We start from the raw sequence: 27628 nt of genomic DNA on the forward strand, positions 1-27628 counted from the left end.
TTTTCTTAAACCAGGTTTTGTCGACCACGATGGTCGATTCTGGATCCTTCTCTACGATTTAATTGCTGAGTTTGATTATTTTGCTGAGACTAAATGATGGGAGAAGTTATGGTGAATAGAAGATGGATTCATGGAAGCATTTGTAGACACCAGTGAGGATTTTTCTCTGGGTTAGGGTTAGAAAGAGGTTTCAGGCCTTTGAAGGCCCTGGAGCCGGGTCCCCTCTGTTGGTCAAATCTCACTCCTCTCATGTTGTTGTTGTTGTTGTTGTTGTCAGTTCTGTTTCCAGGAAACAGCTGAACACAAGCAGCAAGAACATATGGAGCGTTGGCAGTGACACGGCTTCAGGGCTCGTTAGCGCCACCATCAGGTGTGTTCACATCCACTCACACCTGCTCCACTATACTGACACCGCTGACGTCTGGACTCGAGGCCGCGTCTGAGCAGCTCTCAGGAAACAGGAAAATAAAAGATTTTATTTTGAAAAAATTTATTGTGTTTTAACAGGTCTGGTTGCCAGACAGAACTTACAAAAGTTTCTAACATACAAACACTTCTGTGCGATTCCCACTTTATACCGATCCCGACGTCTCGTATTTTGTCGTTTACAGCAAAAATCCATCCGGATCCAGAAACAAACGTAAACATAAATATTGGACTTGACAGAGTGATCAAATCAAGTCTTGAAATCATGTGGAGGTTGAGCCATAAAAATACAACATACACGCGAAGCAGAGTCCAGTTTTATGCAGGTAAATATCTGCAGGAACCCAAAGCGCTAAATGAATGTTTCAGTTTTCTGGTAGAAAAGGGAACCGAGGAACTCATGCACTTTGCAATGCTAAACTTTCCCTTTGCGTTCTCCGCCGCTCAGCTGGAGCTGGAACTAATGACACTTGTGCACTGAGGTTTGCAGAAGGGGCCGAAGCGGCCGTGGATGTCTTTGGCTCGAACAGCGAAATGATAGGTGGAGCCGGACTGGAACTGGGTCAGTGTGCAGGCCATTGGAAGTGGAAGAGCTTTCAGCACCCCGATCTTCTTCCAGTGCTGTTGTGCTGCGTTACTACTGGAGTTGTCTTGATGGAAGGCGTAGAGATGGTAGCTGTCCACGGGGGCGCAGGTTTGGTCGGTCTCGGCCACACACCAGGACAGCACGATGCCAGTCTGACTGGAAACCAGCTTCAGCTGAGGCTGCTGGGGAGGAGAGGTGCGCTCTGCCTCTGGACTTAAGCGTGGAGGTATGGGCAGAGAGGGAAGAGGGGGCAACGTGACACTGGGACCACGGGTAGATGGAGTAGTGGCTATATTAGTGCGAGGTGACAGTGGGGAGTCCTGTACAAAAGGAAAACATTGCCTTCATTACTGCCTCAACATTTGCTCAGTTAGAATTTACACTGCGCCAAATGACAAGTATTGAAATAGAGTGCATTATCTGTTATTACCAGCTGGGGGCGCTGGGGGGCCGTCAACTGAGCATTAGCTGGGGAGTTCTGACTGCTCTGTCGAGCCGACCTCGCTCCTGGACCTGTTGACGAGCAGGAGAAAACAGCAAATCACATTTAAAAGACACTTCATTTCTCTCTGTATATGTTTTATTGTATTCAAATTCATGAATCTATTTCTCCCCAGACAACAAACGTGTTCTTACTGCTGGTGATGCAAACAGGAAGAGGACGCTGCACAGCTGAAGGGGCAGTGACACTGGCGCTCTTCACCCCGGTCACTGAGAACAAGACGAAGGCATTTCTGATCAGCATCAGCCACAAACCCCCGCAGGGCCAAGAGGGCCCCCATCAACACAGGGCAGCCCTTCCTATTACCTTGAACATCATCGTCGTCATCCTCAGTCAGATCAATAACAGAACCTTTGGGTCGCGCTGCTGGCGTGGCCCCCTTGGAGGCCGTGGATCCCGCAGCCTGGTTATCTAAAAATTAAATTAGCATTAAATTAGCAGAACTGTCACAAATTTACAATCAGTGGATACAAGAATGAGAGCGCAAGAAAAGTGTGCTCCATTATTCATCAGGGGGAAAGAACCAATAACCCTTCGATAACAGATGAGAAACAGCCTGACAGGACTTGGAGCGCTCGCCCTTCTGGTATTACGCAACAACGGCCCGTTGTGCACGACTGACTGTTTGACATCACTAATTTGATGAATGATGAAACAAAGCGAGGCATTCAAGAAAGAGCACAAAGGCTAAAACACTTCTAAAACATATTTAAAACATATTTAGAAACACAACCGGCAGGGGGAGAGACCAGGACGGTAATGGGGGGGGGCACGTGAGCTGAGAGTTCATGGTGTCCACAGATGTTTGGTGATGGTGGTGGTTCACTAAAGGCACCTCTGGTTTCACCTCCGGAGCGTTTAAGGGCTGATCAGACCAACAGAGGTATGCTACAGCAGCACATAAGCTGTTTTAATGGGAACACGTGCACGTGCCATCGTTGCTATGATGTCACGTTTGGTGGGTTTTCACGTACGTTTGCGGTCTATGAAAAGCACAATGAAGAGGGGCGAGAGGTCAGAAGGTCGAAATGTGAACAATGTGTTTCAAGGCAAATGAAAAAGGTAAAGCTGCACCTATAGAGTCAGAGCCCTCCTGCCCCAGGCACGTGCACGAGCCCTCCTGCCCCAGGCACGTGCACGAGCCCTCCTGCCCCAGGCACGTGCACGAGCCCTCCTGCCCCAGGCACGTGCACGCCCCTGAGGAGCCACGTTGTTACACAACAATGTGGCGTCTCTCCACCGGTTCCACCACAGCTTTAAAGTTTAAGTTTTGGATGTTAGGACCAGAACAATTAAAGTCCCAGGAAGGGAAGGACGTGGAAGATGAGGTGAACCCAAGTGTGGCGAGTTAAGCAGCGGCCACTGACCTGTCTTTGATGTCAGAGAGGTCCCCTGTGGTGGTCCTGGAGCAGTGGAACCGGTTGCTGCTGGCCCAGAGGCTGCAGGTGAAGACACTGAAGACATGGCCCCTGCTACAGAAACAGGCTGCGCTGGCGTCCTGGCGGTGCTCACAGACACCCCCGCGCTGGGGGTACATATCCCCCCACTGCCCCCTTGGAAGACTGCTCGGGCTACAGACATCTGACTACTGGACCCCTGGAGGGCTGAGACAGTTGTATTAACTGGGGCAGAAATCGGGGCCGACGTGACGGCAGAAGCCGGTTTGATTATAAAAGCAGTGGTGGTCGACGTGGTTTTGGCCTTGTTGAGCGAGCTGGCGGCAGAGAACGAGGACACGGGGATGTTGACGAGTGTTCCTGTCTGACCGTTGGCCACTGAGAGCGGCAGCTGGATGAGCAGAGGCTGGCCGGCGGTCATCATGTTGCTGCCTGGGGCGGTCTTTAACAACAAGGTGCCGGTTGGATTCTGGGAGCTCAGGGCAGTGGGCAGGGGGGAGACGGCACTGGAGGTGGAGGTGATGAGCTGGAGGACCGGCGCCTGTATCACCATGGCTGTCGAGGTGGGGACCGGCACTGGAACAGGGGCTGGAGCTGGTGCTGGTGCTGGTGCTGGAGCTGGAGCTGGAGCATGAGCGTGAGCGTGAGCTGGGCCTGGAGCCGGGGCCGGGGCCGGGACCGGGACTGCCACTGGGCCTGGGTGAGCCGGAGCTGAAGGCGCCGGAGCAACATTGGGTTCTTTTGAAAACAAGATATTGAAAATAGTCAGTTCAGGATCTTAGTAAACACATTTGCTTTTCCAAAAGCACCAACTGGTTGGAAGAAAAGAGCACCATAGCCCCCGTGTAACCACGGAAACCCTTTTATAATATAACCAGGAGTTTGGAAGAACCTCACTTTATTTCTGCTGCAATTTTCCAAGTAAAAAAATGTTAAACTCGTGCTAGCCAGGCAGTTTATTGTAGTATTAAAATGTGTTTATGGTTAAATTGCTGCAGCCTAAGTGTGCTAACTTGCATATTTGACTCCTACAGACCTCAATGAGCGTTTTGATCATTTGAAATGGAGCAAAAAAAAAGGTGCAAGGGTCCGTTCCAGCCCGTCGGACTGCAGAGGAACCACTGCTGGCAGGAACAGGTATTCTGGGTCTTGATATCAGGCACTCGTTAAATGTGAAGAGGTAAACCTGCTTTCATGAGCAGAGATTGGACTAATTATTTTAATACGGACGTTGATGAAGCTGTATTGGACTGATACTTAAATTAGCAACACATCAGTCTGTAACTGGAGAGGAGCGGAGGGATCCCCCGTCTGTATCTACGAGTATCAAATATGATCTGTGTTCATAAACTGCTTAAAAAATGACACCAAAGACGACAAGGTCAACAGGTTAAGTTTATGACCATTTATAGCAATGCAATAATTTCCACTTCTTTATTATATTACAGAGAAACAACAAGATCTATAAAGACACAAATTGAGTAACAGCAGCAATAAAAAGCTGCCAATGTTGAACAGTCAAGGAAGACGTGAGCTACAAACACTCTTCACAACACACTGGGGGGGGGGGGGGTGGGTGATGGTGCCGTTGGGCTGGCTGAGCTGGACCAGGAAGAGCTTCCTTCTGTTCCATTTCCCTGAAGCCACGCAGAGTCATGGTCATCCACAAAATGTGGCATTCTGGGTATTAACGCCCAGCATCTTTCTTTTATTTATTCTTTTACTGTTCGGGCCTCCTGCAGCTGTAGGCACAGATCATCTACAAAACCAACAAGGACAAAGATCATTTGCATGTCTAAGAAAGTGAACAATAAATATCTCAGACAAGCAACACAAGCAAACACACACACATATATATGTATGTGTGTGTGTGTGTGTGTGTTTAGTGATGCACAAACATACCTAATTCATGGGCTCCATCCCTCGTTTGCGATGGTTATAATCAAGCGTGATCCGTTTCTCACTGCATTCGGTATCTGGTGCCTCGTGGGGTTTTGTTTTCCTCGCTATGGGATGTAGGAGGCCGGGGGGGGGGGCGGTGGAGTGAATGTGAAGAGAGATTAGGCGTCTTCCCTCCCACAGGTTCAAGGTCTGAGAGGGGAATTCTGGTGCCTTTAGTGACCTCCCTTTAGAGCAGCTCCTCCACCAGCCCGACAGAGGAGATGATAACGTGAGCGTGACCCTCTGAGCCCGTCACCATGTCCACCATGTCCACCATGTCCACCATGTCCACCCTGACCTTCTGGTTTCATTCAACACCAGTTGAACAGCTGGAGTAAAGCAAGATGATGCAGATGATGTTTGTACACCACAGGGACCCACTATTTTAATTGCAGTGTCCCATAATTGCTTCTCCACACAAAGGTCCACGTCTGGGTGAAGCATCAAATTCTCTGAACCTCTGCTGTCAGTAGATCCGAGTGTGTCCACTTCCCAATGATCTGGACAAGGGGTCATTAAAATGCAGAATTCCTCTGATGGGCAGTCTTTGACAGACATGGCAGCTCAGGAGACGTGCTGGCCCGTCTCGTCCTCCCACAGGCTGCAGATCATGGAGCCGACAGAAGGAGTCCAACGTGGACATCAAGGTCCATTTGGGGAGCGTCCTTCCACTCAGATCGATATATTACCAGCTCCACCCGAGTAGGAGGCTCTTGGGGTTGGTTCTGTGCCTCGAGGTTCTGGGTGCCCAAGGAATCGCTTCATTTCTGGACCTCTATGACGACCATCAGAGGAGCCCGTGGAGCTCATGGAAGACGTGCACGTTGCTGGGAGCTTCTTCCAGGTAAGTGACAGAGTTGGAGTTGTGCTCCATGGACAATATAATATCAAGCATGTCCTCAGTGGTCTGCCACCCCCAGGGGAGCCACACCACAGTGCACAGTAGCACGTGCACGTGCTGCTGGTGTGTAAATGCATCTCTTTTGGTTCCATCGTAGATTTTCCACTACAGACAGTGTCTGAATCTACACGGTAGTTGTGATAACAATTGAGACTACTATTTATTTAACCTACTAATAACTAACTAATAATACCACTGACATAGTTCACCAAATATCGTTGCATTCTAACTATACCTCTGCTCAAAGGAAGCTTACTACCAAGGCACTGAATCAATAAAAGCTGTTAAAGTCGCCCTAAAGTGTTGCTCATTTTATGGGACCACCTTTTGTGGACCGGTGAAAGTTGAACTGTTGCTTTTGTGGAGTTTAACGACTGGCAGGATTTAAAACAGGTCTTTCTCATGACTGACAGGTAACATGGATCTACTGGTGCACCAGCACCTGCATCTTATATAAGTGACATGTTCAGCTGGTTCACCAGTGTGAAGGTGCTAGATTAACTATGTAGATTAACTATGTAGATTAACTACGTAAATTAACCATTTCCTGACCTGTGAGAACTCAACTGGACTTCTGTTAGTTTTCCGTAGCTGGTTTCATCTCCTCCATTCTGAGGAACTAACGGAGCCTCTTGGAAAAGAGGTGAAACGGCTTCAAAAGCTAAAAGAAGGCCATCTGAATTTTCTTACATCTCTACATTTTATTGAAAATACTTTCACTGACATTAACAATGTCCTGCACAGCTGGTTGTGCTGCACACCAATGGTGTCAGTAGAGTTTGGGCCGTGCTGAAGACCCTGCTCAGCGAGCTGGTACCCTGGTGTCATGGAAACAGCCACGGCCGCCATCTTGTGCTCTCGGGTTGAACCACAGCACTGGTGGGAAGGGGCCAATTGTGTGAACCCCCCGATGAAGAGGGCAGCAGGAGTTAGTTTGGCACCAGCATCTACTGGACTCTTGGGCCACACCTCCTAGGAATCCCATAAAACATGTGAGTTGTGCTTCGTGGCTGATGGACCACAAACACCTCGATGAGCATTTCTGCTCATTAGGAGAACGGTGGGAGAGATTTCCACTGTTTCCAGTGGGCTGGTTTTAAAATCTTTATAAAAGCCTTCCAAGTCTGCATATGTGACTCTCCCAGACACCAGTTATTCATGTGTGTTGTTCTTTATGTTATTCACATTTAATTATTATTACTATTTTACTGTCGCTTTATTTTCCATTTTTGTTTCTCCTGCTGTATTTCTTTTTGCTTTTTTTCTAAATTGACTTTGGATGGCTGGTGTGTGTGTTGCCCAGCTCCTGGCTTGTGCAGCATGTTGGTAGATTATTGGTACAATCATGATGTGTGACCCCAAACAGGTATCAGAACAGTCCGTTTAGCTAACGCAGCTAAAAGGCTTCTTGTGTGCCGACGTCGGCCTGCAGGTCACAGCTTCACAGTTCTGCTGCTCCTACTTGTGAATTTCTCTATTAATAGTGCGTCTTGTAAAGCAAATGTGAGTACACACCCTTTTTTTATAACGCTCATTTTGATGCCTTGTTGTCTGAGTGGTTGCAAGACGCGTTTTCCTGTCGTGTTAATTCTCTTTTGTATTGCGTTTTATAAGTTTTTAATCTTCTTGTTTGAATCGTATAATGCGAAACAGCACTTTGGATGACCGAGTTCATAAAAATCTGTTGTATGAAAATGAATCAAGACTAAAGTATCAAATATTAAAGCCCAAAGGACAACGAATGTGTCCGTGAATGTGAATCGATACTAAAATATTACACCTGTTGCTTCACATTAACAAATAAAGTTAAAGTCTTTTGACCTTTATGGTTTTTGACCAGTTGTGTCAAGTCTTGACATTAAAGTCAAAACATTTGATTTGTGTGAGCAAAGTTCTGTCGTTCATATTTGTTATTTATTGTTATTGATGTCATATTTGTTATTTATTGTTATTTGTTAAACTATTCCCACGCAGCCATTTGAGACGTGATGATTAGGATGATCCCAGGATGGCCGACCGCACATCTGGAGAACCATTCTTACAGAAGACAAAGTTCCATGCTGTATTTTCAAAATAAAGGGAATTGAGCAGCTTACCGGACGTAACGGACGGAGACACTGTTACTGCGGAGTGTTTTACCTCCAGGGGAGTCCGGACAGGCCTGTTCAGAGAAACGGCTTATTCTCAGGCGGAAGGACGGCCAAAAGCACGCGGCGCTAATGTGTGACTTTATTTATTTTATGCATTGGTAATTGAACAGGGCGTTCATCCAAACTAACACACATCGCTGTTATCGTTAAAGCTTTTCTGAGTGGTCAGAAGGCGGTCTGATAACTTCCATGCCGGCACAAGTACGTCGATATCCGTTTCAAAACAAAAGTAATGCTCGGACAAAACCTCTGACACTTTCAGTGAAGCTTGACAATTGTCCCAGTATGCATGTCTCTGTAACAAAAACCGTCAAAGTAAAATTGAGGTTCTTTTATCGTATTCGCGGAAAAAATCCGGTCTCCTCTTTACACGCAGGATTTCATTAATAGCATCACGGATTTCTCTCCAGTGGTCACATGACAACACAGGGAACCGCCGCTCGATGTACAGCCTCATCGCCCTCCTGACATTTGTGGGCAGGGCTTCTTTGCCCATTAATCCATTGTAATTGACCTTTGTGACCCAGTCGCAGTACTTTTGATACGGTACCAAGTAACGAAATATGTAGGAAGCGTAACGGTCCGCTCTGGGAACTCCTGAGCTTCTCTTGCAGTTTTCAAAGAGGATTTTTTCCATGTGGGAACTGATTTTTCGGAGCTTAATATCTTCTCTGCAGCTTCCTTCACTGAATTCTGCCAGTCTTTTGGCCAGCTCCTCTTCTTTCGGGGCAGACAGTGCCGGAGCAATACCAACAGGGGGCGCTACCCTCTCTCTGGGCATCTCAGGCTGCGGCTCTAGCAACTGTCGTTGCAGCACACTGTTGGAAGGAGAGGTGCGTTTTTTTTAACTACACTCTGCCCTAACTGAGGCCAAGTTCAGGTGCCACATTGTAGAACGTCACAAGACTCAGGACCTGGACCCACTCAGGATTAGCGTGAGGGTTGACTAAAATATTTGGTTTACAAAGGTGGATCCTGACAAGACGTTAGCTTTGGATTAGATCTCTGGATTACAGATAGCAACCTGGGACAATGTCAAATATGCACTTTGTGAACGGCTTTGCGTGTCGACTCAGTCCGGTATTGTCACGTTCATACAAAGGTAATATTATACTCACAACAAAAGGCTATATAGTTCAGACTAAAACATTTATATGAATAAAATACATGAGACTATTTGGTGATGAACTAGAATTGTATGTGAGAAATGACTGTTTTACATTGAGTGGACGGGTGCGTACCGTTGAACCTGTGGGCTCTTGGCTTCGGGCGCCGTCTTGCCGGGCGCCGTCTTGCCGGGCGTCGTCTTGCTGGGCGCCATCTTGCTGGGCGCCGTCGCCGCCGCTACCTGCAAATTTCAGATTTTCGTAAAAAAAAAAAAAAAAAATGCGGCACAAACGTTTAAGGATGCAACGCAGCAAACTGCTTTCTTACCTCCTGTTTCTTTTTGTTCTCCAACTCCTGATTGGCTTCCCCGAACTTTTTCGCCAGTCGGGTGATTTTGGACTGAACGGATCAGAGAGAGCGTTATTGTCAGCAGCAAATAGCAGCAGCTATTACACAGTAATAACACGATAAGGTAGCTATTACACAGTAATAACACGATAAGGTAGCTATTACACAGTAATAACACGATACGGCAGCTATTACACAGTAATAACACGATAAGGTAGCTATTACACAGTAATAACACGATAAGGCAGCTATTACACAGTAATAACACGATAAGGCAGCTATTACACAGTAATAACACGATAAGGTAGCTATTACACAGTAATAACACGATAAGGCAGCTATTACACAGTAATAACACGATTAGGCAGCTATTACACAGTAATAACATGCCCGCCAGCCTGCCGCGCTCGCTCCGTGCCTGCACAAACCTGGCGTCCTTCGGTGACCTTGGCTCGGCACCTGCTACAGCAGCGACTCACCTGGAGCGTGTTAACAGCAGTTTGGTGTTTGGCAGCACAGTCGATCTTGTCTATCCGGTCCTTCAGTTCTTTAAACGGCTGGTCGAAAAAGGCCAACTGCAAGGCCCTCAAATGTTCATCTACCAGTTTTTGTACAATCTGAGAAAGAAATCAGGTGAAACAAATGAATAATGTTCACAATCTTTTTGAGACTTGCAGAAATTCCAGGTATTCCAGACCTTTTCCAGCTTGGGGTGGGCACCAGCTTTTGCTGTTATTTTGAGCTCCAGTTTGGCCTCTAGTTCCTCATTTTGCATCTTGGGCCTCTTGAGATCCCTTTTAGTGTTGGCTTCATCCTTCTCATTGTCTCCGTTACCCTCCGATAACGTCCGTTTCAGTCCCGGGACGGCGGTCTTGTCCTTTTGGACTACGAGAAACGACAGCAAAGCCCGGCGATAAATGTGCGACGCTCACTACAACGATAGCTTCCTCGTTATCCTCGACAGCGTCGTTGGGATATTTACACAAGTCAAAGATAACGTACAAAATGTTTATTCTGAAGCCATCGCGCCTGTTCCATCTTACCTGCTTCAGACGGGGGGGTCGATGATGGCCGACACGGTTTTGTGGTTGGACAAACCTCCGTTTTCTGACTTTTGGTCCCCCCCTTCACAGACTTCGGCTCCGTTTTTGATTCGTTCATCAAAGTTTTCTTGGCATCCTGTTTTTTATTGTCCCCTTTGTCAGTGTCTCCGTCTTTTGTTTCCTTTTCTTGTTTTATATCCACACAAGATGATGGAACACGAGATGGAAACGACTGAGAAAAATTTGAAGTGACAGCTTTTGTGGACTTCCTCTCTTTTGTTTTATTGGTGGCAGCCTCGGGGGCCTTTTCTGCCCGGGCGTTAGTGTCCGTATCCATTGGTTCTGTGCAGTCTGTCGTTGGGGTTGACAATCGTTGAACCAAACCTTTATTAGAATCTTTTCCTAATTCCACAGCTGAGTCCTTAGTAGCAGTTGGTCCAGCCTAAGCAATAGTATATAATGCATTTATTAATACATTATTGATATGAAATCTTTTTTTTTCCAACCAAGAAGTCCAAAAGGCCCCTTACCTGTTCTTTCTCCAACTCTGGGTTAGGAGCCATTACTTCTTCCTGGTTTGCACTAACTTCTGTTGATAAAGTAGCAGACTTATCTATTACTGACGATGAAGATTCTCTCTCACCTCCTCTGTCCTCTGCCTCTTTCATCTTATTCAGTTCAAAATTCAAAGAGTAGAATGGTGACGCGGGAGAAGGTTCGTCCTTTGCCTTTGGACTTTGTGAAGAGCCAGAGGACGGGGACAGATTTAGGGACAGAAAGGGAGCGGGAGAGCTCAGAGATGTCGGAGAAGCAGGTGGCGAGACATTCGGGGAATTGGAGTCTGAGACGTTATTTATCTCCTTGTCCCCCACTTTCTCTACATCTTCTTTGTGTGTGCCGTTCATTAGTGGTGGCACAGATGTGTCTGACGAACCTGCAGCTGCAGTCAACAAAGTGCTGTGAAGGGACTCCAGCTGCCGTCGGTCACTGGCCTTCATCGTTTTTCGAGCGCGAAAAATCTTTTTCTTCTCTTCTGCCACTACAACCTCCATTGCTGCCTGTGGAACGACAAAGCAACATTAGCGGGACTAAAGGGACAGAAGCGCTGTAGCCAGTATTAGCTGAGCGGTTTGACAGCTGCTGTGACTGTTCAAACTGTCCTGGATCTCCTTCATCTGTAGACTGAAGCAACTGCTGCAGAGCTCCAAAGATCCAGCAGGGGTCACTGTAGAGCTCCCTAGCGTTCTTCTTTTCTAGAAGGATCTTTTACCGCATATCAAAATGGACGCTTGTTCTTTGCTACAAATCTGACTGTTTCACTTTAGAAGCCCCCAAAAGTGTGCACAAGAGTAAACAGAGCTGAGTTTGACAGAGGATCTGGTTGACCTGAATCACAACAAGGTTTAGTTGTTCTAATGAATGCATTTCCTGCAGTTTTCTAAGTAAAGAAGGGATGTCCCATTCATCCCAACACTGTGGTGGGTTCCCTCATCAAATCAGAGCTGTGTTAAAAACATCAAAGCTTTTCTGTTCTAACTGTTGCATTGACGTATTGAAGCTGGTTTTTAGATGCACATTCACTTTCAAGGTCTCAAGATTTTCACCCTGAATTAAAAACATTTAAGTATCGTGAAATTAACAATTTGAAGTCTGCGTCAAACGACTAATGTGACCCTAAATGTACGCCTTCGTTCCCTTGAGTTATGAAAATATGGGCTCACTTACATGGTAAAAAAGTACAAGAAACTACAATACTGTAAGAAGAGAGATGTAGCTGTTTTAGAGATAGGTAATATACATATACAAGAGGATTATTTAAACCCAGATATAATTTTTTGTTGTTTTGTTAGGACAGTAAGAGCAATGACCCCAAGGAGCGGTGCATATATCGGTCTTAAATCCAAGCAGCATCATGAGTGGGTACGTAATTATTTTCCTTTATTTCAGTCAGCATTATTCCTAATTTAGCATATTTCAAACTGCAAGTATAATTGCTAGCGCTCGGTCCACAGTAGCCGCCCACTGCACAGCGAAGGACATCCCATCCCCCATCCTACGTCCTCATTCTCTGCACCGGGAAACCAAAATGGCCACGAGCTTTGCTGCCAGAGAAGAGCTCTCTGTAGCTAGCTGAACAGCATATTGGGGCCGTTAGACATTTTCTTCAGCGCACAAATGCTAAGTGACGGAGGGAAGAGAAGAATAAACATTTCAACCTATGTGTCAAAGCTAACCTAGTTAAGGTATTCTTTTACTTCTACCGTCACCGTAACTATAACCGACAGAAAGAGCACAGTCTTTTTGAATAATTCATTTTTCCTTTACAAAGGTGATAAAGTTCAATTCAATCAAATAGTATTACCCTTAAACTCTTCATGTCACCTAGCAAAGCACCCTACCCAAACTGGGCATGCAAAGAATGTGTAGCTACTTGGTCAAATGGCACTCGTCGTGGGTAAAAGGCGATAATGTCTTTACAAAGCAAGAGACAAAAGCTTCACCTAATAAATGGAATTTGAATAATCTGATCATTCTAAGAGCAACAATACTCAAAGGCCAAAAGGAGGGACTCTGTTAGTGCTTGTCCCTGCGGTCGTGACAGAGGTGTGACCTGCAAGAGGTGTTTGGCCCACATTGAACCACAACGCCAAACTGGAAAACGTTTTCATTTGTTCTTCTGAGAGAACTCTACGATCCTGTTATTTTCTCCTTATGGTGACACATGAGACATATGTCCGTCATTTTAATTCAACAAGGTCAAAAAGACAAAACCATTTCAATTTACACTATTGTGATTATTAATACTCAGTGTAGCTAGCAGCACATAGACATAGGCTGCCTGCAAGGACTGTTGCTAGGCAACACCCATCCCCCAACTCTAGCACAAACTAGTACACAGTATGGAAATATCAGCAGCATGGAATAAACCATTCTGAGAAAGAGCCGGGGGGAGACTGAAAAAGATTAATGATCAATCTAACGCTGCAAACAAATAACTGTTCCATTATTAACAAATGTTCTAAATGCTGTGATATTTTAGTACAACAGAAAACACACAGTTTTAAGTTAACCCTTTCAGTTATTCTTTTAACAAAATATTTTATAATTTTAGAAAACAAAGACTGCGGTTACCTAACGTGACATATACTACAATATCCATTATTTAATTAAGGCTAAGTAGAACGGTAACTGTGGGAAAACTACACTTAACTACCTAAACCTTAGAGAAGGTTACTCCGGATGTAATCTGATCTCACGTCATCCATTTTACATAATATGCTAAAGTCAAAGAACTACACTGATTCTTTTACTGCTGTTTCTGAAGACCTGTTAAAGTAGCACAAACACCACGTCTCCTATAACATTTTTTAAAAGGCCTGCCTGCTAATGGTATGACAAAGATCATAAATTCTTTGACTAATAGTACTCCAAACAAATGAGTTCATTGACAAAGCGGCCCTGTCTAGCTAGCCCTGCACGTCAACCGCTAGATTAAACAGGCTCAAGGTGGCTTCGCGACTTCCCATCCCCTCGTGGGCTCTCTTCTCCCACCCTTCCCGTGTCTGTCTCTCTCCCCCTCGCACAGACACGTGCACACACACAGGTTCTTTCTAACGAAACTGTCTCTTTGAGTCAAACATGGGTTGAACCATTGCAATAGGGTAAGGGGTGGAGCTTATGCAACCAAATAAAAGACTCATGTCAACAGCCTAAACTTTCTGGAGTTGCCTCCCAAAAAAATACTGAAAGACACTTTTCCTAGGAACAATACAACAACTAGTTAAAAGCTAACTATTATTGTTACATAAGACAATATAAAATACAACATGGATATTTAGTTGTGTATCCAACATAAACATCTTTGTGTTGCTCATTCATTTGCTAGCTGAACACTGCAAAAAGAAAAGATTTAGAGCACACACGACAGGAAGCAGTTTAAATTTGCTCAGTCTCTCCTTCAACAGGGCGGACTGCTGCTAAAAAGACTGAACCATTCTGAAAAGATGGGGGGTGACAAACACGAAGATCAAAGCACAAAATAAACCTATATTTCTGAAGTACGACTTCCTTTATCTACCTTTGCATTGATTTATCATTTAAACAATACACATGTTACTTACTTGTTCTTTAAAGGTTTACAAAGTGAAACAGACTTGTGATATTAGGTAGAAGAGACAAATTTAGATTACAATGAACACTGAGAAGTAATGTCTACCTGTCTCAAACAAAATCTCTGTAAAACTAAATTGGCAGTCTTTTTTGCCCATCCCCCACCTTGTGCTCGTGCAGAAACACAAAATGGCCACCAGTGCTGCTGTGTTCAGCATGCTGCTGTGCGCAGCATGCTGAACACAAGCAGGAACAGATCCTGTAACAGACTCCGCCTTCTTCAAGAAAGAAAGAAGGGAGTCGAGTCGTATTCACCTTTACACATCTAGAGGAAAAAATTAGCTTTAAAATGCAATTAGCTTGCTAAAACAATATGTTCTGTATTTATTTTACCTATTTCTGAACTGTACTTTAGCTACTGTCAAGAGCATATGAAATGGTGAATGTTTAAACACTGTTATATCTAAAGACTAACAAAATGAGCAACTATCACTTAATTTCTTTTTTCTGCCTGCAAAATGCAATAGAGCCAATCTCATTCATACTGCCATTGTTATTATTTTGCACGTTGCTAAAATGCTGCTGGAGTCTCTACCAATCATGAAAAATGATGCCGGTCTTCACAACTTTACATATGGAAGAAAGGGAAAATGCCCAGCAGAAAGGCGAAGCCTGACTCCCAAACTTCCTGCGCACAGTCCTCCCTTTCCCCAGCGTGACTGCAGCTGGATACACTCAAAATGGCTACCTGCTCTGCTCAGGCACACAGGCCTCGTCACAGCCAGTTACAGTCGCACACTTCTGAGGTACGACACCACATAATATACAATAATATCCGCTGAGACTTTAGGCAGCAGCTGAATGTATTCTCTAAGACTTTAATCAAATAAGATGATGAAAAATTCATTTAGAAGCCGAAGATGGGAAGTCATGGAGATATTATTTAATTCCAAGAACTACAGTATTTTGACACCTTAAATAAATGGCCCTTCCATGCTAGTCCCTTGCTAAATCGATTATTAGCCGCTATAGTGTCGACTCTTTGGCTGGATTTCATTTGTTCTGAAAGAGTTCAAGTACGAGTGAAAAAATACTGCAAAATACTACTATGGAACATGGTGTTCCATTAAGCAACAAACTAAAAGCACTGACGGCCAAAAGGTTGCACGAGTGGTTTGCTTCTCTCTTTAGTATGTTGTGCAAAATAAGTCGAGACCAGGAAAAACCAAGTAGAAGGAAAAAAGGGAAGAAAAACAGGGAGGGGTGGGCAAAACCAGGAGGTTCCACGTGAACCAAGAAAGCACATGCTGATTATATTTTAGTCATGCTCTAATAAAGGAGGTTTATTTCATGGCTGCCAAAATTCAAACAAGAAATAAATTGATTCATCATGAAAATTCACATACAAGATAACTAATCTGTGAAGACACCACTTTGGGTTTACATGCCATTATAAGGTAGAATTCATTTGGTCAATACAATTTTTTAAAAAAAATCTAATGTATTAGCTAACTTACGACTGTAACACAGATTTAAACAAGGTAAAGCTAGCAGCGCATTTCCAGTAGTCCTTAGCCTTGCACACAGCTCCAACGCCCTTCCCCCACACCTCAGCCTGATGAGTGACGAGTTTTACACCCATGCAAGTGCTGAACCATTGAGAAGGGGAGTGTGTTAAGGCCAGGAGCTACAGCAAAACAGCTGTGAACAGCAAATTCTGTGGTATTTACAGGATTCTATCACATTCCAAGTCGTCCATGTTCAAAACACAATAAGCTCAACTGGAACTAGACATACGTCATGATTTAACATACTAAAGAACTAAAAATTGATATCATGGGCTCTTCTCTCCATGCAGCCATTTCAATTAGTTTTCTGATTTTTTAGAATTTATCGCATTTCACATTAAGGTTTGTATCAGACAACAGATGGATAATCATAAATAGCCTGCTGTCATGGTTATACTCCGTCATGGTTATACTCATTTAATTTGAGGGTTGGAAAAGATTTATACAGGTAGGAAAAAATATCTTTGTGTCTCAGATCTGTTGTCCTGTTAGCCTATGCAACATTATCCTTACAGTCCTTTTCCCCATTGACAGACATCTGGCAGCAAATGCTACAGCATAAAATGGCTGCTGCAGTTACAAAGACCTGTTTTCATCACCATCATGACTGCATGTTAATAAAAGCATGACAAAGTGTGATCAATGCCTTTAGTTAAAAACACTGCAGAAAACCAGCACATTTGAAATTGTGAATATATCTTAATAAATAATAAGAATTTCTTAATTAAAGAGAAATTAAAATTTCCTTCTGTAAAAGAAAAGACAGGATGGTAGTTGTACAGCAGAGTTCACACTAGTTTCATACAATTCACTTTTTAAATTGTCACCTATATTAAAATGCTTCGTGACCTAGAAGAGGCCTTAATCTAATTTTGAGGAAAATAAATTGTCCTGTCCAAACTGGCAAAAAAAACATTTGCATCACAAACGGCAAAAATTGCACCATAATTGCTTGTAGTGCAACTGTAGTCTTACTGACTAACTAGTTCCATATTTATAAGATACCCCTTCAAAAAATTCCATTGAGACTTTTCAGTCCCCTAGCCTAGGCAAGAAGACTGCTTCAACAAATGAGGGGGTTAGGGCTACAGCCGAGCATCTGTTGGATGAAAGGGGTGGTTGATGCCATGCAAACCAGTGCACAATGCAATGTCCATAAAGACAAGGATGAAAACGTTGAATGGGAAGAAACTCCATCTGGTGTAAAGGCAGACATCCCAATACCTTTGAAAAATTGGAGTATATCAGCTGGAACCAGAAATCTGTTCAGTGACATTATTATGCTTTCAACATCATGATCCCATTTCACAAATGGGATAATAATTAGTCTGCTGTCAGTGATTATCAAATGCAGGTGAACGAATATCTGGCACTAAAGTTGTCAGCTTATCAGGACTCATTGAAACCACTTGATGACCATTAGGTGAGTGCTTGAGGGTGGTATTTTTAAAAATTCCGGAGGATCTTAGCCTCACAACAATTGGATTCATAGATTGATCCACCAAGAGGATGAACCACCTAGTCAAAACCAGTGGGTTGTGTATGCTATCCAGTGCAGTAAAGAGTACCACACGGTGCCAAGTACCCTTCCCAAGCAGGCAAACACACTTTTCAGGATATAGAACAGCACCAATATTTAACTATCTGCTCCTTGTTCCCATTATCAACATTTAATACCAGGAGGCTATCACATTACCTCCTTGGCAGAGGTAAAGAGAGACAACACCGAGTTCCTCAAAGGTAATGGTGTTTGATATTTGACACCTGATTACAGTTGGATTGTTGCCAAGTTAATTACTGAGCTACGCCACGTTTGTGTTGTGTTACTCTGAGATCAACCAACTGATGCAGTTTGATGTAACTGATGCATTTATCATCTGTCATAACTACCCTGTCATAAACACAAGGTTTACTTGAGTAGGGACCAAGGACACAACATTTGGGATACCATTCGAAATGTGCTTCCAGTGAGTTGTTGGTTGTTTTGTTTTTTTAAAATGAATGGCACACACTTTACCATCTACAGTATATACTAGGCAGCAGCATTTGCACTGCATTGCTAATGCTGGGCGTGAGGCAATAGAGCAACAGACCAGAAAACAGATGCTGGCTGGAAGCCACAGCCTTGGTCAGAGTTCGTGATACATGTTACAATGAATTGGAACGTTAATGTAGTTTTCACAATGACACTCAGTTTTGGTCAAACGTTGGTTTACTACTGAGCCTGCTTGAATATGAAGCAATTGTTCAAAACCACCATGTTGAACATAAGTTCAGTACTTCAATGATTGCCTACTAAAAGGTGGCAAGATATCACCAATGCAATTAGAAGGGGAAAAATTCTATAGACTGGTATTCAAATCTCTCTTCTGACCAGTGTGAAAAGCCTCCTTCTTTCCTTAACCACACCTTAGCAGACCACACCATACAATATGGCTAACGCTAGAATCATAATCAGTGCTCAGGAGCTTCCTGTGCACGCTAATGGACCTCAACCTCGTCAGCAGGTGGAAGTGGCCATGGCCCTTATCGTACAATCCCCTTAATGTCCAAACTTTTGATGTTCACCAATGTGACAACAGGTTGTTTAAATGGACTGGAAAGTAAGCTCCTTCATCTTAGCAACATTAATATTAGACCAGCTGCCTTGCCCCCAGCTAACAAAATTACTAATGACCTCTCTGCACTCCAGTTGTTTTCCATCAGATAGAAATCCAACTATTGCTCTATAGTCAGAACCTCTGGTTGTAGCAGTCTGCAGTATAGAGTCCAAAGCCTGAGGTGTAGTGCAGGAAGAGAAAAGGAGAGATGATTATCCACCTTGGAACCCAAGGCACTTACAGAGTTTTGGTGAGATAGTCTGTTGGTCCATGTTGCCAGGGGACAGTCAACTTCTACTCTCTATCTTCTGTCTTACTATAGCAGGGTAAGGGATCTTTAAAGGGCACATTCAGGCTAGGGTAATTTCTTCCATTCCGTGCTGAAGCACTCACACTAAAAACTGTCGTGTCCAAGCACAGATTTCTCTGACACCTAGGTCATCAAACCTCAAGAAAACTAGACCCCAGCAAAGAAAAGGAGGAGAGAAACAAACGCCACAGCATTTCGATCCCCTATCTGTCCGGGGTCTCAGAGAAGTTTAGAAGGATCCCCCAGAAACACGACATACCGGTTCAGTTCAAATCCAGCAACACTCTCAGACAGAGGTGGTACACCCGAAGGACAAGACACAAACAAAGTAATGTTGTTTATGCTGTACAGTACAGTACAGATCATAATATATTTGCACAGCACCACACCATCATTAACCTGTTCTTTAGATACTGCCGCATCAGTGTGAAAACATAGGTTACACTTGAATCACTGTTATTTAATTTGCACTCAACTTTCAGAACAACCCGTCCCTGTAAACATCCAGATTTACTGATCGCGCTAACCAGCGATTCACGGGGTTCAGGGTTCATGACTACTTTGCCTGTTGCTTACACTTAAACCAATCTCCCCTTGTTTTTTTATAAATGCAAAGGGTAATATAGTCTAAACTCGCCACCTCTGGATTACTTTGGGATCTGACTGACCAAGTAAAAGGAAATGCATCTTTGATGTCTGTGTAGATTCTCAATCATCCAGGTCATAGTTATTCAAGGTAGTTTTCTCTGTCAACTGGACTGTGTTTCTTCTCTTCGAAGACGTTTGACCAGAAGGCTTCTTCAGTTCTGAACTCGCTAGGGACCGAGCTTGAAAATATGGCCCTTGTGGACCATTGGCATGCTAATGATCCGGGTAGTCACCTGAGAGTCGTTGGCAGGGTCGTTCACCTAGTTTCAGTTGAGGTGTCTCCCCTTTGTCTGCTGGATCACATGGTGGTGAGTCACCAGGTCTCCTGAAGTGGTGTGAATATTTGATTTGTTGTTGGAAGGAGTGGAGGACCGCATTGTACGTGGGGGACAGGAAGTGCCTCAGCCCACCACCTCTGTTTAAGGATAGTTTTTCCCATTTGACATGGATGGCTTCCTTGACACCCCTCTCAAACCAGCGATCTTCTCTGGCCAGTATCTTGGCTGTCCTCAAGGAATGCCCGCTCTCCTTTAAGTGGACTGCTGAGTCCTGACCTGAAGAGGTGGCACGTCTGTGTTGTGCCATTCTTCTGTGGAGAGGCTGTTTGGTTCTTTGATGTTTGATGTCTTCTTTGATGTTTGCATACAATAAATCCAAAGTTATATTATCACTAGTGTAGCTTTTCACATACTCGGTGAAGGTGGGGAGGGTTGAAGATTAGGAAATGTGGTTTAAATCTCCAGAGAGGATAATTAGGGATTGGGGTACCATGCACTAAATGTAGTAGTGCACACTGCCTTTTAAAGAATTGTGCTGTACCCTGCCCCTCTTGCACTTTTTTGAGAAGAGGGAACAAGCTAAAAGCTAGTCTCTTTCCAACAAAACAAGTCAAAAGGGGAGAGGTTTCGTTGAGGTTGTGCCTTTGGTTTACAAAAAGGAAACCAGGATTCAGAGTTGAGGTTTGAGAACGTTATTGTTTTAGTCATTGCCTAAACAAGACAAGCCAGTCATTTTCAGTGAAAGAGGTGACGCTTTCAGATAAAGGTAGCATATTGGAACAACAGCAGCTATGGCTGACGTGTGCTGCTAACTGTGCTAGGAGCGTTATTGCCAATAAAATGTGGATTTAGTCGGGATGGGGCCAATTTGATCCGGTATCAGGTTCTGATACCAATGTAATTCACGGATCAAAAATTTCTGATCCAACCTGTGGATATTTCTGATCTATGAGCTATGTCTGTGCTTTAACGTTGTGTACTAAATAAACTTCACAACTGACTCCTGTCGGCTAGCCTGCTAGTTGGTTTTAGAATGGATTTCCTGAACGGAGGCCATATCTCAATAAAACACTCGTCCACAGTTTGCAGTTAGGAGGCTATCATGTAGCAGCAGAGGCAAGTACACTTTCCCACATAAGATCTCTGTGGTGTGTACACGCAAAACACAAGCAAGACAAGAGAATGGTCTGTTTTATTGTATTATATTTATATTCACTTTGTTTTGATGTTTTTGTCAGTTTAACTGTAATCAAACAGTTGTACCTCAAAGAAAACTGTTAAAAACTTGAAGTTCAATAAAATTAAAATGAACTAAAGAGTGCCCAATGAATAACTACTCTGAATATTTAAGATTTCAATATAAATCAAATAAAAGTGATGATTTCCCTGATCTGATCTCTGCCTGTTCTCTCCTCTACTTCCCCCCCCCCCCCCCTCTACCCAGCCCCCCCATAAGCAGGAGGGTCCCCCCATCTTTACATGAGCCTGGTCCTGCTCAAGGTTTCTTCGTGTTAAAGGGGAGTTTTTCCTTGCCACTTTTGCCTGTCGGGGGTCAGGCCCTGGGATTCTTTAGAGCACCTAGAGACTATTTTTACTGTAACAAATGTGATATAAATAAAGATTGATTGTTGTAGCATGACCGTGCAAGACCTTCCTCAGAATGTAGTACCCTAGTATGGTACCCTCTCAATATCTGTGGTGCAGTAATGTGCTTTACCACTAATATCACCATGACCTACTTTATGACTTGTGGGAATGTAGCTACAAAGACAATGTAGCTACAAAGACAATGACAACTGGAGATGTGAGGACTCCATGTACCTATTTAATTATTCAATCCTAGTAGATACAGGTAAAACAGTCTTACATGCTGTCAAATTCATCATCATTCTATTTACTGCCATCAAATTAGCCACTTTGCTTTAATTATTTGACAAAACGATGGGATGTTTTACAAAAAGCTAGGTCACCAAAGCTACGATTCTCTGTAATGCTTAAAAAAGTTTTTAAAGAATATTTTTCTTTAAAACTACTCATGTTGATCTTACCACTTAGGGGGCTTTTTAAGCAGACAATTGAACCTAAATAATCAGAGCCAGCACATCATTTGCAAGTTGTTGAAAACTGGTAATGGCCTCCAGGACAAGACTCTCAGAAAAAATCTAAAATAATAAACAATCCCGTAAAACTAGAATGTAAGCAAGATTTCCTACAGTGACAGAATGTAAAATCATTAGCAAATGAACCCAACCAAGGATACCATATTTACCCTCTAAGCTCTAGGCCAGGGTTAGGGTCACTTGGTCCTGGTGCAGACTAGGGTTAGGGTAAATTGGTCCTGGTGCAGACTAGGGTTATGGTTAGGGTCACCTGGTCCTGGTGCAGACTAGGGTTATGGTTAGGGTCACCTGGTCCTGGTGCAGACTAGGGTTATGGTTAGGGTCACCTGGTCCTGGTGCAGACTAGGGTTATGGTTAGGGTCACTTGGTCCTGGTGCAGACTAGGGTTACAGTAAATTGGTCCTGGTGCAGACTAGGGTTAGGGTCAATTGGTCCTGGTGCAGACTAGGGTTACGGTAAATTGGTCCTGGTGCAGACTAGGGTTATGGTTAGGGTCACCTGGTCCTGGTGCAGACTAGGGTTATGGTTAGGGTCACTTGGATCTGGTGCAGACTAGGGTTAGGGTTACTTGGATCTGTTGCAGACTAGGGTTAGGGTCAGGGTTAGGGTCACTTGGATCTGGTGCAGACTAGGGTTATGGTTAGGGTCTCTTGGTCCTGGTGCAGACTAGGGTTATGGTTAGGGTCACTTGGATCTGGTGCAGACTAGGGTTAGGGTCACTTGGTCCTGGTGCAGACTAGGGTTAGGGTCACTTGGTCCTGGTGCAGATTAGGGTTAGGGTCACTTGGATCTGTTGCAGACTAGGGTTAGGGTTAGGGTTAGGGTCACTTGGATCTGGTGCAGACTAGGGTTATGGTTAGGGTCTCTTGGTCCTGGTGCAGACTAGGGTTATGGTTAGGGTCACTTGGATCTGGTGCAGACTAGGGTTAGGGTTAGGGTCACTTGGTCCTGGTGCAGACTAGGGTTAGGGTTAGAGTCACTTGGTCCTGGTGCAGACTACTGACTATGACTCCTTCAGGATTAACATCAACCACCTGGGACATGATTGGATGCCTTTTGCTGGACTGAAAATCCTGCATATTTGTCATGTTTAGTGTAACAACACTTTAATTTTGACCATTCTCTCGACCCGAGAACAGTAATTTTAAGGTTGTGAATAGCCAACCTGCACTGCAAAATAAACCACACAAAATATCACTCAAATACACTGCAAAAAATAAAGGAACACCTTGAAAACATCATATTTTAATCGGAAACTATTGGGTTAATATCTATACTGAGATGGAATAGAAAATGTGAGTGCTGAATTCCAAACCACCCCATAAATTAAAGGGGTAAATGCCAGTGGCAGTCACTGCCAGATAAGACTTGTCTTTTGGCATCAAAGCAATCTGAGCATTGTAAGTAGTTTGGCTTTCCATTTAAATACCACATAAACATCCGTACCATGTCATTGTTGCATTTTCCCCCAGCACCTATAAAATTGGATTTTTTTTGCCTGACTTAAATCCTGTTACCTCCATCAAGGAGGCTATTTGGCACCTGGATTTGTCTGTTGCCAAAATAATCTAAAAAGAATTTAATGGATTTCAATGAAACTTTTAGGAAATGTTGATAATAGGCCAATTAAATGTTGGCAATTTCTGGATTTTATGGGGACTTTGACCTTCCCCAGGTCAAATGCCAACCTAATGTGTTGTGCAACCTTGTATTACTACGGCCTACGTCACAGCCACAATATGTAGAGAAACGACCTGCTGGGCGAAGATCTGCGCTTTTTTTAACATATTGGGCCAAAGAAATAAACTAAAGTAATTATTTACAACTTGAAACAATATTTAATACATTAAAAATAAAAAATGTTTTGGAACTTGGCATTAATTGCAAATATGAACATATTAAGTAGAATTTCATCATCATCGAGAGGGCCAAGTGAGACAACTCATACCTCTAAAGTTCCTGTCCCCAGTAACTCGTACCTGTAAAGTTCCTGTCCCCAGTAACTCGTACCTGTAAAGTTCCTGTCCCCAGTAACTCGTACCTGTAAAGTTCCTGTCCCCAGTATCTACCAGGATCTCCTGCGCATTATGCAATTGGCTACAGTTTATTTTTGGTCTGTTTTTTATTTGTGCTGGGCCTCGTGTGGCTTTCAGGCATATACAAAGGTCTTCTGTCCAGATAAAGCCACCTCAATATCAAACACTATGTGAATTTAAATCTTGTTTGTGACTGTTACATTTAAGTAATTCATTAAAAAAAAAGACTGCTGTAAATATTCATGGTAAATTTGACTTACCTCTTGTCATTGACAAAAGACACGTCACCTCAAAATCACTCTCCTATTTGGATGATGAAGTCGAAACGGGGTTAACCTCTGCCTCCTCCCCTCAAATATAAATTGAAGGCTCGCTGGGCATCCAGTGAATGCCTCATTTTCGCCTCAAAATAGTCCGTGTTATGTCCTCATCCCTCTGATAGTCTTCCTCAGGAAAACTGGTCTTATCAATCCTAACTGGTTTAATTTTAGTTCTGTGATTTTCATGCTGAACGCTCCACATCTAACATCTTCATCTCATAGGATCAGCAGATGCAACCACTTTTTCTGGTTTGAAAAATGTCCTAAAATAACAAAGGGAATGTGAAACCTGTCCATTACAGTCCATTTATGAGTAATAGAAGAAAAATATTCATATTTATTCTTTATTCGTTCTTCTTCTCAGACTAGCATCAACTCCTGGACCCACCACGATGCAGCAGTGGATCATGGGAAAACAGCTGCAAAATACTGACTGACATTTGGCAACACGGACCTAATGCTAGCACTGCTAGCACTGTTTAAACACTGCTAGCAGTGCCATTTGATGTGGCAGTCATCCCGCCTGTACTAAATTCTCATTGACTGTACTGAGTGAGAGAGGAAGAAATAGATCAAAGCAACAAAACAGCATAACAAATATGGAGGTGGAGCTTTTTGACCGCTTCCTCAGGGGAAGGAAAAACTGTTACCGGTGAATAACGTCTACACCATGTGATCAGAGTCCCTGTGAGAGAGAGTAAGACTAGAACAGGACTATACTAATCCGTCCAAAGGAAACGCCAAACCTGACAGGGGCACACTTTAAAGGACTAAACAGAGATTCCTGTCAGAACATAACAGAAACAAGATGATGACATACAGTACAATAGTCTTGAATTCCCGGTGTTACGGTGCAGGTGACCTGTGGCTTTCATACCTAAACATCATACATTAATTTCAGTATTATTTATTTAAAGTGATTTTTTAAGGGAGAAGCAAGTCTCAAATTACAACAGACACTAAGCCACACCCACATTCTAGGCCAGTGAAACGCATGGAAAATTACTGGAATGTACCACTTTAGACCAGAGGGGGGTTAGATGACAGGATGCACTAGCTTCCATTTTGCTAGGTTTGTATCTAATCTCTTGAACATCGATTTCAGGGTTTATGGTTCAAAATCCAAAATGCATGTTAGCTGTTATTTCAGTAAATGTAAATCATTTTATTTTTTCGATGTAAAAAATGGATAGATACTTTTACAGTAGAAAATATATTTTTTTCTAAATGTAGTGCCAGGAGCCCCTAAAAAATCCCAGCTGAGAAAACAAATTTGATTTCTTGCCCTTTCATCAGTAATGTATAACCACTGACATTTTACAGAGAAGAAAAATTTGATTATAGTCATATTGTCAGTAAAACAAAATATTTTCTTTCTTTTAATATAATAGGATTTAAAATAACAGGTGTGTGTGCCATTGCCAAAGATGTGGGTCTTTTTTATCTATATGCATGTGTGTCTTTTCAGATCAGATCTATAGCAACAAGGATAATTCTGCATTATCATTACCAGGATCTCAAGTGAAGGGCAAACATTTTTGCTTTACATTTAGAGCTTTATGCCTCTTTTATTACAGTTACTTTGACAAAATACATTTTTTAAAGGAGAATAAATTATTCTTTCAATATTAAATCACTTTAAAGAGGCTTAAACGTGATTCCCAAAATTATTAAAACTGATATTTAAGGGAATTTACCTTTTATTCTTAGCAGATTAAAAAAAAGAATTAGTAAATGTCATAATGTTAATATTTGCTTGCACTTGTCAAGTATTGAGCGATGGAACCCTGCTGCATTCTGAAAATTCAACCCTGTAAGAATTTCTGCAAAATCTCACTCAAAACTTTCAGATGACATCAAATTAAAAGTGTATTGTCATTTCAACGCATGTGTCAAGTAATCCAGAAAGATTTTGGTGAAGAAAGTAGGAGGCAACAGCGATGTCGGATACTCAACGATGTTTGAATCCGCGCAAGCTAGCCGTGAGTGGTTTGAGAAGTTAGCGCTAACCGGTTAGGTCGTTTAAGAAAATTAAATGTCTGACTCCAAAACTGGAGAAAACGTATTTTTTAAATGATAAAACTGTATGATTTTACATGTAGCATGTGTATCCTCACAAACCAAGTAACACAAGGACATTCACATTACAACGCTCTCCCCAAATCTGGTACCACTTTCCCTTTTGAGCCCTTTGTTGCATTGTGAAGTGACACAACATTAAGTTGATAAAATATGCACTGCAATCTCAAACCTTATTCAATTCAAAACACCCCAAAGCCACAATTAAAAACACCCCAAAACCACAATTCAAAACACCCCAAAGCCACAATTCAAAACACACCAAAGTCATGGGCTCAATGCCCTGTTTATATCCCGTCATGTTCCAGTGATGCCACAGACTTTAGCCTATAAAGACTCAACTGAACTGAAAGATCTAATGAGGCTTAATCCCCCACCACCGTGGAAAACATGATAGTTTATGCCAACTTTCAAAGAGAATGTCAAAGCTGCACAGCCAGTAAGCTAGCTGCAGTACCTCGACTCACCGTCTGGTAGTGTCGGTAGCGATATTCCCACGATCTTCCCTTTCGTCTGCAGCCTGACCGCTACTTCATCCAGCAGCCGCTCAACCGTTTCGCTCGCCCCGGCGAGTAACCGTCTCGCTCCCGGTAGGTTTCCAGACGTCTTCACCATAAACTGGAGGGAGTAGGGAGTAGCGTCTGAATTACCGTCTAGCTACGCGCTGGCGGGCTGCGACTGCGCTACCCGCCTCGCCGATAGACTCCTCCTCTTTTTGCTCACAGGGACAAAAACTCACCTACGTCAACCGTCGGTAGCGTTAGGTCGTTACAGACCAACCGGTGTCGCCCGCCACTGTTGCTCGCGTTACTCAAATGACGGTTTCGTTTCTGTGCATGAATGTGCAGAGACCAGAGCTTGGAACCAGGGACCACATGGATCAGAACATTAGCATTGGAAGGGAGGGTGTGTGACTTCTGCACCGACAGACAGAGACTGCAGGACGGTGGGGGAGGGGTTAGGCGTTGGGGGAGGAGTCAGAGGAACAACAGACTGAAAAATGTCCCAATGCTACTTTATTTACTGACAGTGGAGCTCCTGTAGCATGGTGGGTCACTGATCACAGGACTGGAGTAGTCCTCTACTCACCCTGTGAATCTAACACACCTTTAGCAATGTTAGATATGTGGGAAAAGAAATCCAAAATGCCACATGTGA

At 43.4% G+C, this 27628-nt stretch overlaps 1 protein-coding gene and 1 long non-coding RNA gene across 6 annotated transcripts; both read right to left on the minus strand.

Annotated features, from left to right (window-relative positions):
• Positions 1 to 473: 473 nt before the first annotated feature.
• On the minus strand, positions 474 to 27426 carry atf7ip (activating transcription factor 7 interacting protein). Of its 5 annotated transcripts, none has more exons than XM_057035397.1 (14): positions 27210 to 27426; positions 26938 to 27088; positions 10932 to 11459; positions 10402 to 10843; positions 10056 to 10243; positions 9838 to 9975; positions 9338 to 9409; positions 9145 to 9251; positions 7850 to 7914; positions 2882 to 3649; positions 1821 to 1925; positions 1649 to 1723; positions 1443 to 1525; positions 474 to 1332 (listed from the first exon to the last, which is right to left on the minus strand). In XM_057035397.1, the coding sequence occupies exons 3-14, from the start codon at positions 11451 to 11453 to the stop codon at positions 871 to 873; spliced, it is 3027 nt and encodes a 1008-aa protein (XP_056891377.1). In that variant the 5' UTR covers positions 11454 to 11459; positions 26938 to 27088; positions 27210 to 27426; the 3' UTR covers positions 474 to 870. The 5 variants fall into 5 exon arrangements, with proteins under 5 accessions (XP_056891377.1, XP_056891376.1, XP_056891378.1 ...); XM_057035396.1 differs by having other exon boundaries at positions 27214 to 27397; XM_057035398.1 differs by lacking the exon at positions 27210 to 27426 and having other exon boundaries at positions 10932 to 10990; positions 11336 to 11459; positions 26938 to 27173.
• LOC130527187 (uncharacterized) lies at positions 4294 to 6471 on the minus strand. Its single transcript, XR_008950950.1, has 2 exons — positions 4814 to 6471; positions 4294 to 4670 (listed from the first exon to the last, which is right to left on the minus strand). It is a non-coding gene; the product is annotated as an uncharacterized LOC130527187 (long non-coding RNA).
• Positions 27427 to 27628: the final 202 nt, after the last annotated feature.

This window comes from Takifugu flavidus, chromosome 6 (assembly GCF_003711565.1).
Source record: "Takifugu flavidus isolate HTHZ2018 chromosome 6, ASM371156v2, whole genome shotgun sequence".
NCBI classification, from domain to species: Eukaryota; Metazoa; Chordata; class Actinopteri; order Tetraodontiformes; family Tetraodontidae; genus Takifugu; species Takifugu flavidus.